Here is an 11,810-nt window from a genome sequence, read left to right as displayed (position 1 = left end):
TTGTGGCTCATTATTGTGGAAGTGTCTTTTGATTTTCCACATTCTTGAGTTAATTGAAGACTTTTGGCTCTTCATATTATCGAGTTAATTGGAAGATTAATTGAGTTAATTAATCTTGCATGACTCTTGGTATGCATTTTGAGGATTATAAATAATGTGTTCATTTCCTCATTCCATGTGCATAAAATTGGTTTTTACAAACACTCAAGATCTCTTTCAAGCATTCTCTTGCATTTCGTATTGTTAGCTTTCCATTTGGCCTCCGTTAAATTTTGATGATAAAGTGAAGGTATGTTTTCTGTTCGCTGGTGTAGTTACTTCGTGCTAAATTGCTGCAAGATTTTGCCGTTGTATCCTGGGAAACAGTTATTCGTCGAGATCCTCGAAACACCGTCGGAGGAGACAAATCTGTTTTAAGGAAACTGTACTTCATACAGGACTCGGTTTGATTTACTGTTTTATTGTTGTTATTTTATACATGATATTCATACTTTCAATAGCATGCTCATTCTCGTATACTGTTTTTGATTGTCGACTACTGAGACGTCAACAAGGCTTTCCCAAAGGATGAATTCCCTCTGCCGAACATGGATATACTTACTCATCGACAGTTGTTCGAAAACCTTTCATTTATACATTGCTATATTGAGGATAATTTGATAAAGATGGCTCCTGAAGATGCAACTCAGTATATATTTTTACGAGATTGCTTTCGTTCCCTAATTCTATGTTTTTCTTATTAGCAATTTGGCTAACATTCTCTTGGAACAACACCTCCCTTGATTAACTCTTGAACTCGTACCCATTACCTGCTTTCATTGGCTCAAATCGAACGGTATTATCAGCAAACTGACCAGCACCACCGGATTGTTTCTTGTGAACATACTTCACTTCTGTGACCTTGGAAATGCTTTCCCGGTAGTTGACTTGGGGTGCTCCAACATTGGCTTCCACCTTTTTCCAACAGACAAAATTATTCATCAAAACATAGCTATGAATTAAATCGAAAATGGCAAGGAAGGAAGTCCAGAACAACAACTTTTGAATTTCACATGTTAATGGAGATATTAATGGTATTTGCGGCAGTTAACACTTGTGCCACTTGTAAAAACATCATGTGCAATATAATTTCTATATTTTTCATTCATGTTATTGAACATGACTATAATTCTCTTTTCATTTATATGATTGGATTACGTGTGAGATTTTGTGAGAGGAAGTATTGAAAACATTGCTTTGGCATACATATGGATAAATGAGTAACGACAAATTCATACCTTAAATTCTCTTTTGAGCCTGTCAACGATAATTTCAAGGTGTAATTCTCCCATTCCTTAAATAACTGCCTGCTTTATCTCTTCGTCTCATGAAAAGTGGAAGGACGGATCTTCTTGAGCAAACTTGATCAAGCCAACCGCCATCTTATCAACATCAGCTTTAGTCTTTGGTTCAATAGCAAACTTAATTACAAGATCAGGGAAATCCATTTGTTGAAGTACAATAGGCTTATCTGGATCACACAAGGTTTCTCCTGTAATTGTGTACTTTAGACCCGCAAGAGCTACAATATCACAAGTTAAAGCTATTTTGATGTCCTCTCTGCTGTTAGCATGCATTTCAAGGAGTCTACCGATCCTCTCTTTCTTTCCTTTGTTTGCATTTAGTACATAAGATCCAGCAGCAAGCTTCCCAGAACATATTCGGATGAACGTAAGAGAGCCAACGAAAGGATCATTCATGATCTTGAAAGCTAATCCAGCAAATGGTTCGTCATCATTTGCATTCCTTTGAGTTATCAACTCGGGGTCATCAGGGTTGGTTCCCTTCATTTCTGGTAACTCAATGGGAGATGGCAAATAATCAACAACCGCATCAAGTAGCAGCTGAACTGCCTTTGTTCTTAAAGGCGGAGCCACATAAAACTGGAACAAAACTGCCTGAAATAGTTCCTAGCCTGATTAATCTCTTTACTGTTTCCTCATCAGGCTCAATTCCTTCCAAATAGCTCTCCATAGCTGCATCATACAGCTCCACAACAGTTTCAATCATCAATCCTCAGTATTCTTGAGCCAAGTCCTCAAGATCACCAAGAATGTCCTCGTACGTAAAATTTGCACCCAATTCCTCTCCAGACCATAGTATTGCTTGCATCTTCACAAGATCAATAACCCCTTTAAAAGTATCCTCCACACCAATTGGGAGTTGAAGAACAAGTGGTTTAGCACCAAGATTTGATACAATCATGTCCCTTGTTCGGAAAAAAATTTGCTCCTAGATGATCCATTTTATTTATGAAACAAATTCTTGGAACACCATATTTATCAGCCTGCCTCCAAACAGTTTCAGACTGTGGCTCCACACCAGCAACACTGTCAAACAAGCATATTGCACCAACTAAAACCCTGAGGGCTTCGCTCCACTCCAAGGGTGAAATCGACATGCCCCGGAGTATCAATTATGTTAATCCGATGCTTGTTCCAAAATGTGGTAGTTGCGGCAGAAGTAATGGTGATCCCTCTTTCTTGGTCTTGCTCCATCCAGTCCATGGTAGCTGTTCCCTCATGTACCTCACCAATTTTGTAGTTTCTACCAGTGTGATACAGAATTCGTTCGGTTGTTGTGGTCTTCCCTGCGTCTATGTGGGCCATAATTCCGATGTTGCGATAATTCTTTAATGGAACTGTTCCTTCTCCTCAGCATAAAATTTAAGCCAAAATCTTGTTCTTAAGAGTTCCAATACCAATCAGCTTTAGAAATAAAATGGATTAGTATTAACCAGACAAGTCATGTTCAAATAGCTAGTAAATCATAAGATAGTTTCAGGATTGGTATTTTTTAATCATATAAAGAATAAGAGAAGCTGATGATGAAAGGTGAAAGGCCATTTCTTTTCAGAAGAAAAGGATAAAAGATAATGACAAGTTCATAGAAATTAAACTATGAGTAATAAGCATTCCATATATGTCCAATGATCTTGAGCTAAGAAGATTGGTTATCTAAATATTAATGAAGAAAGTTGCGATCAATTAAATATAATATATTTAGTCAAAAAACTATTCCAATAATTACTGGATCAACAACGTGATTGAGAACCATCACGAAACAAACCCCCCCTAAAAGTGCCAAATCCTAGTAGATTAACACCTAAAAGGGCACCACACAAAAAGTCATCTGATGCTCAAAAAACAAAATTTAAAACTATTTGTACAAGAACAATTCGATAAATAACACTCCAAATGGGAATACAGAGATAAAGAATTCACCAGCAGCCATAGCAAAGACAAAGAAGTTATTCTTCTGCTGTTTCTGTCGCAAATGCGACATCTTCGCAGGTTCAGGGCTGAACCTCATGCTCCCTAGAAACAAAGAAGTGAGGGAGCGAACTCTGAAAGTAGAATCGGTCTTACGACGTCGAGTGGATTGAGAAACAGGCGACGCCAGCCTTCTGAAAGGCCCATTACAGTTGCAGAGGGAAGAGGCATCAGAAGTCATGGCCATTGAAATTTGCAACAACGATTCAGCTGATGCTGTTTATTGGGCACCGACACTTGGAGCAGAGGGGGCGAGGGGATAATGCAACGATCAGAGTGGTTTCTGTGTGGAGTAAAAAGAATTTACGAGCTTCAATTCAATGATAATTTTGGCCATACGATTTTTTTTTTAAATTTGGTTTTTGTTTTTTTATTTTTTGCAACTCCCTATTTCGTTTTCTTTATTTTGTTTCCTCAAATTTCAATGTCATGTATCTATAATAAACTTCTCTAGAAATCATGTTGATTTTGAGGTTTCTACAAGCTCGAATTGTAAGTGGCGAGTAACTGGGTTCTACGGTTATCCAGAGAGACATAGAAGACGACTATCTTGGGATCTAATAAGATCTATACATGTATCTTCTACGCTACCATGGTGTATTATGGGAGATTTCAATGACTTGCTGAGTTCTGAGGACAAACGTGGAGGAGCAGAACATCCAGCATGGCTTTATAGAGGTTTTCGAGAGGTTGTGGATGATTGCAGCCTTCAGGATTTACCGTTGGAGGGATACCCGTTTACGTGGGAAAGATGTAAAGGATCTAGGACTAGTGTCGAAGAAAGACTTGCAAGAGCCTTAGTTACACAATCATGGGTGAACCTCTTTCCGCAATCTAAGCTTAAAAATCTTGTGGCGCCTATGTCAAACCACTCACCAATTCTGATCCAATTGGAAGAGAAGGTGGTATTCTATGCGGCTCGACGGTTTCAATTTTAAAATAGTTGGTTACGTGACACTGAACTTTCTGGGATTGTAAAATCCATGTGGTTAGGTGTTGTGAATACAGACTTAGTCTCAAAGCTTTGTTATTGCGCTGGAAAGTTGGATGCTTGGGGTAGAACTCGAGTGGTAAGTTTCTCGAGAGAGATAAAATCTTGTACAAATAAGCTAAAGAACCTGCATGATAGAGTGGATTATTAATCCATTCAGCAATATAAGGATCTCAAGAATAAACTCTCAGATTTGTACATTCGACAAGAAGGCTATTGGCAACAAAGAGCCAAAGCATATTGGTTGAGAGATGGGGACTCTAATACAAGGTATTTTCATGCAGCTGCTTCGATGAAGAAGAAAAATAATACCAGTACTAAGTTAAGAGATGATAATGGCACATATCATGAAGACATTGATGAGATATGTGGGGTTGTACAGAATTATTTCCACAGTCTATTTGCTTCCTCTACAGGAACCTACGATCCGGTGATTAATTCGGTCAATAGGTGCATCTCTGAAGAGGAAAACAATATGACAACTGCACCTTTTACGGAGGATGAATTTAGGAAGGCATGTTTTCAGATGCACCCAGATAAGTCCCCGGGGCCAGATGGTTTTAATCCGACATTTTTCCAAAAATTTTGGCAAGTGATTGGGCCTGATATTGTCTTCGCTAGTTGTCAATGGCTTGAAAACATGGCTTTCCCATCATCTTTAAATGATACTAATGTTGTCTTGATACCAAAAGATGATCAACCAGAATCAATGAAGGATTTCAGGCCTATCTCATTATGCAACGTATTGTACAGAATTATCTCCAAAGTTTTATAAAATCGGATCAAAGGAGTTATGGAAAAGATTATATCAATAGTGCAATCAGCTTTCATCTCGGGCAGGTCTATAATTGATAATGTGTTGATTGGATTTAATGTAAAGGCCCGTATTTCGTATTCGTATTTTTTTTTTGCGGAATTATACAAAATTTTCTAAATAAATATATAGCTTGTCTCATTTATAAAATAAACATGTAAATAAAAGTTAACTTTAAAATAACAGCGGAAGTAAATATTGTTTTCAAACAACAAATTAAAAATAATCCAACGTATTAAAACCGAGTTTGAATAATAAAAGATGTATAAACTAAAACATGAGGTCCTCGGGTTTACTACTGCTGCCCCAAGATAACTCACTGGTCTCCGCCCCCAGTCTTGACATCATCAGTACGTACAACAATCAAGTCTAGTGAGTCTAAAGAATCAACATGTATATATCGTGAATAACAATTAAATATATCATAAAATCGCATGCAACGTAAAAATATGGTATCGTAAAGCGCATGGTGAAAATCGTATCGTGAATAATTATAACTACGTGCATATCTGAAAATCATACGTAAAAACTTTGCTCAATAGAGCTCTGTCATATCATATCATAATTTTCTGCTAGAGATAATATTTCTAAGCAAGTGGCCCATAACATAACGTGAGCGCCTAATCAGACTAAACCACAATATACTGGGCGGTAGAGATCACCACAGCCCTTGGACTGGATATCCGTACCCATACATAATCGTAAACCGGTCGTAAGTCACCGGGTGGAGAGGTTCTCGGTTGCGCCTACCGACTTCCAAACCCATAAACGTAAGGTGGCCACAAGACATCGCATATATCTCAAAAATAAACATTTTATATTTTATGCACGTAATATAATTATAACCTTATTTTACCGGATGAGTTGGATCGCTCCCAGGCTTGCTGCAACCTAATTCTATTATGTGACACATGCAAATATTCTTATCTTGACCAAAACATAACAATAGAAACAAAAAAAAGACTATTATATGACCAACAACTTAATTTTTCAATCATGGCTTCGTACCAAACCGAACCAACATTAAACCAACGTTTAACCATGATTAAAAATACCCCTAACATACTGAAAAATACTCATAAGGACTGGAAAACACGAAAATTGGTGAATGAAATCCAAAAACATAAAACTCTTTCGAGAGTCATTTTGGCACATTGCACCGTAAATTCTCGTACGACCTCTAAACTCAACCAAATAACTAACGGCCAAAAACATGACTTTCCTAACTCATTAAGGTACTGTCCAGTCCAAGGCCATGGGCTAAAAGCCAACCAAGAACTCAAACCACCTCCTGAATCACAACTCAAAGTTGCTGTCAAGAACAGAAATTACAGCAGCGGCTGTGTTGCTTATTTAGGGTGAAAATCTGAAACAAATGGCTATTTGCTTGAACCATCGACCAGAGACTCTTACCAGTATCCTAAGGCATGGCTTGGACCATGGTTAAGGGCTATAAGCAAACCTCCACCCAAGCAACCGCCTAGAACACTAACAGCATACCAACCGAGAACTCCCCTTGTGGTGGAGTGTCTTGTATTGAAATATTTTACTGTCTTCTCTCAGTTCCAAGGGCCATTTGATTGACCATGGCTCGATCTAGACATGATGGAGTGTTGTATGAACCATGGCTATGGGCTAGAAGCCAATCATAACCCAAACAACACACCAAAACCGAAAGTGTACCCATGCAGAATTTGCAGCAAACCGAAAAGCTCCTGCCTTGTTTATGTAAAAATCTGAAGGATCTGTGAATCAAGCTTAGAAAAACTGATTGGGTCACATTCTAGACATGATAAGGAAGGGTTCTAACCATGGCTACAGTCCCTAAGACAGCCAAGGTTCGAACACCCCACTTAAACAAATCAATGACAAAAATCGTGATCCATTTCTGCAGCTTATGGAAAATAGTTGCTGTCATGCTATTGTTTGAAATCCAATGAACCACCAACATCATAACACACTCTAATTCATGCCTAAATGCAGCCTTGAGTGCCTAGAATTGAGCAACTCCCTGGAAGCAACAAAACAATCCAACCGTGAAGCACATAGCATAGGGCCGATAAGCCTTGTACAGATTTTTGAATACTTGCTGTCAAACTTTCGTTTTGATTCATAATCTTGAGTATGTAATGTTTTAAAATATCTATAGGACTTGATTGAAGAGAAATGAAGCCATATATACATGCCTAGAATTTGTTTTGACAAAAACAAATCAATACGACGAATACGAGCGACAGAGTCGGAGTTGTGTTTGCTTTGTTTCCTATTTTATTTCTGCTGCTAAGCACGATCTCAGCTGTGTTTCTTCTGATAATTTCGAAGCTATGGGTGGAGATATGCTAGGTAATGAAGATGAAGGTTACAAGGGGGTGTTAAATGGGTCATGAAATGCATTTAAAAGGGGTTACAAGTGAGGAGTTTGAATGGAATTTGAAATGCTTCTCCTTCCTTGCTAACCGATAATCTTGTTCTCATTCTTGCTGCACGATCAGCTCATTTTCTAGACTCATAGGTTGATGGGAAATGAAGTGGAATTGTAGTATTTGAATTGCTAATAATTAGTTAATTAAAAATGAGTAATTGAATACGCTATGAAGTCCATTTAGAGATGACTTGAATGGGGAGTTACCAAACTTTTGAAATGGTTTATGGTTGACTACATTGTTACTAATATTGCATGTACTATGTCGTTTTAAATCTAATATTTTAAATGTTTAAGGTTTTAAACACCCCTTTATATATTTGAGTGAATTACCACATTAATTTAGGATAAAATCTTGCATATCATGCTTGATCTAAAATTTAAGTATTAAAATGCTATGTTTAATTTCTTGAATATATTGTACCTAGATTAATTCATCTTCATTTGTTTACACATTTTAATTTAAGCTTTAACGGAATATTGAACCTAAAAGAACTCATTTAATAATTTAGCTCCAATTAATTTAATAAATCCTAAAACATTCTTTTTCTTTAAATTAAATTATTCCTTGACTTAAATTAATTTAGGAATATCTTTCTTATTATTAATTTTATCTCTAACCTCCAAACTTCGGTCCGACCTCGCGTATTTATCCTGAAAAGATATAACTAAACATCCACTTTTAAAATAAATAATCATGATTTAATAATTATAAAATGAATTAAACTCTTTATATATTTATAAAAATTCATTTTTAATTTAAATAGTAGCAATTATGCATGGCTTATACGAAACCTGATTTTCGGGTTCTACATTTAATACACCATATGAAAAGGAAGAACAAAGGTCGGATTGGAGATGTTGCTATCAAAATTGACATAAGCAAGGCATACGATCGAGTAGATTGGAAGTACCTTCGACTTATTCTTCTGAAGCTTGGGTTTTCTGATAAATTGGTAAGTTGGATGATGCTTTGTGTTACTACTGTCCAATATTCTATTTTTGTGAATAGAAATCAGGTGGGTCCGATTCATCCAGCAAGAGGGCTACGACAGGGGGATCCTCTTTCCCCATATTTATTTGTCATTTGTGCTTAGGGTCTATCTGCCCTAATCAGAAAATCTGAAAATATGGTAATTATACATGGTGCCAAGATTTGCAGGGGTGCACCAACAGTCTCTCAGTTTGCTATTTGCAGATGATAGCATGTTTTTCTTCCGCTCAACTATCCAGGAGACTAATGCCATGAAGATCATTTTGGCTACTTATGAGCAAGCTTCGGGCCAAGGTGTTAACTTCAACAAATCAGGGATCTATTTTAGTCCAAATATCTTCGAGGAGACCAAAACAAATCTGACCCAAATCATCGATATTTCAAAGCCATTAAATACAGGAAGATATCTGGGACTTCCATCATTGATAGGAAAGAGTAAGAAGACTGTGTTTAATTTCTTGAAAGATAGAATTTGGAGGAAAGTCCAGCAATGGAGGCGAAAGCCGTTGTCAAGAGCAGGTCGGGACATTATGGTGAAAGCAATTGGCCAATATCCCAGCATACTGTATGAATATTTTCTTAATCCCTGCATCGAGTTTAGATGAATTGCAGAGGATGCTAAATTCTTTTTGGTGGGGTGCGAAACAAGCTAGATCACGAGGTATCAATTGGCTTGCATGGGATAAGATGTGCATGAGAAAAGAGTTAGGTGGTTTAGGGTTTCGAGACCTACATGGTTTTAATCTGGCTATGCTTGGGAAGCAAGGGTGTAAATTTTTATCTAATCCAGATACTATGGTTAGTAGAGTTTTCAAAGCTAAATATTATGCAAGAGGGAATTTTTTAAATGCAAATTTGGGACATAATCCATGTTTTGTGTGGCGGTATTTGGAGCTCACGAGAAATTTTACAGAGAGGGGTAAGGTGGAAAATTGGGAATGGACATCATATAAATGTGTGGTCAGAAGCTTGGCTACGAGACTCTAACAATATGCACATCAAAACACCAATGAATAATGATTTACAAGATTTAACAATAAATGATATTCTGATTCCAGTCACAAAGACATGGGACAATGAGCTGATTGAGGAGTTGTTTAGTAGTAGAGATGTTACAGAGATAAAGAATATTCCTCTGACTTTCAATGAAAGTCCTGATATGCATGTTTGGCACTTTAACAAAGATGAGAAGTATTCCGTGCAATATGCATACAGGGTCTTAATGGAGAGATTGATACCGCAACATAACCTCAAAATCCCAGGAAGTTGGAGCAGATTATGGCAGCTGAAGATTCCTCCAAAGGTGAAGATGTTTTTATGGCAAGCGTGCAGACAGTGTCTCCCGACTCGAAGTAAACTAAACTCACGAGGTATTTTTGTTCCTCTATCATGTGTTATATGTGATCGGGACATAGAACATACTTGGCATACTTTTATAGTCTGTAAATATGTCCGTGAATGTTGGGCACATGATGGTATTCTAAACTTGATGGATACATTCTCTAATACTTCAGAAAGTTTCTCGGATTTTGTGTTCAAAGTACTCTCTATGTCAAATGAAACCATAGTTGGTAAGATTGCTATGATATTGTGGAGTGTATGGAAACAGAGGAATAATAAATTGTGGAATGATTCTATCCTGCCTGCTACTCAAGCTACTACATCTGGTTATGCATTTCTATGTGAGTGGAGTGAAGCTAAAGCACGATCCCAATTTAATGCTCAAAACCAGAATCCTCAAACTGGTGTCCTCAATGAAAACGGCGAAGTTCAGTGGAAATTACCACCACCAACGTTTGTAAAGTGCAATGTTGATGTAGCCTCTTTAAGGATCAGATATATATAGGCTTTGGCATGGTTATTCGTGATGAAAAAGGACAGTTTGTGGCTGCCAGAACTGCCTTCACAGAAGGTTTGCCGAGTAGCCGAGAAGGGGAAGCTCTGGGACTTTTAGAAGCTATTAACTGGGTTACTGAAATGAGCTTACATAGAGTCATCTTCGAAACTGATTGTAAAGGTGTCGCTGATGCAGTTAAAAATTATGCAGATGACTTTTCAGAGTTTGGAGATATAATTGGAAGATGTAGAGAGCTGATAAGCCACGAGAGTCAATATTCTATTTCTTTGGTTCGAAGACAGGCAAATGAGTTAGCTCGTCTGCTAGCTAGGCAATGCTGTTTACATTTAAATCCATCTATTTGGCATGAACCACCATCATTTGTAGATGATCGGTTACTGAACGATGTTATTATGTTACATCGAGTAATGAAAAGCTTGTTTTTGCTCAAAAAAAAATATTCATGTGAACATTTTTTAACATAATAATTTTTTAAAAAAATTGAATTTTTTTAATTAATATCTAACAAATTATTTAGTTATTTTTAGATTTTACTAGATTAATGGATAATTTTTTTCCATCAACCAAAACAACCAAAATAGTTAATCACATTTGTGAGGACACATTCACATATGATTTAACATATTAAAATTTGTTTAACTAGTATATGAGTGTCATAACTGGTTTTCACATAAACAGACAAATAGAACGAACAATATAACAAAACTGTCTATTTATGAATGACTCTAAGATAACAACTTTATTTCACTTTTGTATTCAAAAAGTTAAATTTTACTGGTTCGATATTTATTATTATTATTAGTAATATCGACAAAAAAGGATATTAGTTGAGTGAATATTATACATTATTGAATTTAATTTTCAGTGGCTTTTTATTATATTAGATATAGCATGGTATCTATACGAATGTTTTTTTTTTAAATTATTAAATTTGAATTGAAAATATTTGTTATGTATATGATACGTAAAGAGTGCTTTTTAATTTTAAAATTTTAAAATAAACTTTTAACTAATGGTTTCCTCGAAATGTTTAAAAAAACAAAAAAAAATTGTCACCTACTAGTTCGAGAAGTATTGTTGATATAGAAGATAATAAGTCATTTAAAATCTATCATCTTCTTCCACATTCGGGCCATGGCCAAAGGATCAACAGTGCTGGATTCCTATAAAAATGAAATTTTTGTCCAAATAATTTGAAGTTGCATTTAGATTGATTAATTTAAAATTCAGAGATTTCAAAAGTATTTTCGTTGTTCAAAAAAATAAAATCATAAATTTCAAATCACCCTTACATGTTTATATAATATTTTCAGAATTATGATGAATTTCAAGTTCAATCGATAACAATGTCATTCATGATATTTTATATTATTAGTGTGTGAATAAATAAGATTTGAATTTAAGATTTGATATATTGTTT

At 36.1% G+C, this 11,810-nt stretch overlaps 1 protein-coding gene and 1 pseudogene across 1 annotated transcript; one reads left to right on the top strand and one right to left on the bottom strand.

Moving 5' to 3' along the window:
- Positions 1-751: 751 nt before the first annotated feature.
- Positions 752-3,498, bottom strand: LOC140824126 (elongation factor G-2, chloroplastic-like; annotated as a pseudogene).
- A 415-nt stretch (positions 3,499-3,913) lies between these two features.
- On the top strand, positions 3,914-10,378 carry LOC140824125 (uncharacterized). The gene is made up of 7 exons (XM_073185726.1): positions 3,914-4,064; positions 4,305-4,381; positions 4,463-5,049; positions 8,374-8,494; positions 8,551-8,557; positions 8,701-8,826; positions 9,591-10,378. The coding sequence occupies exons 1-7, from the start codon at positions 3,914-3,916 to the stop codon at positions 10,376-10,378; spliced, it is 1,857 nt and encodes a 618-aa protein (XP_073041827.1).
- The last annotated feature ends 1,432 nt before the right edge of the window (positions 10,379-11,810 follow it).

This window comes from Primulina eburnea, chromosome 2, assembly GCF_022965805.1.
Source record: "Primulina eburnea isolate SZY01 chromosome 2, ASM2296580v1, whole genome shotgun sequence".
NCBI classification, from domain to species: Eukaryota; Viridiplantae; Streptophyta; class Magnoliopsida; order Lamiales; family Gesneriaceae; genus Primulina; species Primulina eburnea.
The sequence above is the reverse complement of the archived record's forward strand: the minus strand, read 5'-3'. Positions and strand labels throughout refer to the sequence as shown.

What these genes read in the sequence shown, in the direction of transcription:
- LOC140824125 (XM_073185726.1), top strand. Translation starts at nt 3,914, where the DNA reads ATGGGAGATTTCAATGACTTGCTGAGTTCTGAGGACAAACGTGGAGGA. An exon ending in CCCGTTTACGTGGGAAAGAT is followed by an intron (nt 4,065 to 4,304) that starts GTAAAGGATCTA and finishes CCATGTGGTTAG; the next exon opens with GTGTTGTGAATACAGACTTA. An exon ending in ATCTCATTATGCAACGTATT is followed by an intron (nt 5,050 to 8,373) that starts GTACAGAATTAT and finishes CCATATGAAAAG; the next exon opens with GAAGAACAAAGGTCGGATTG.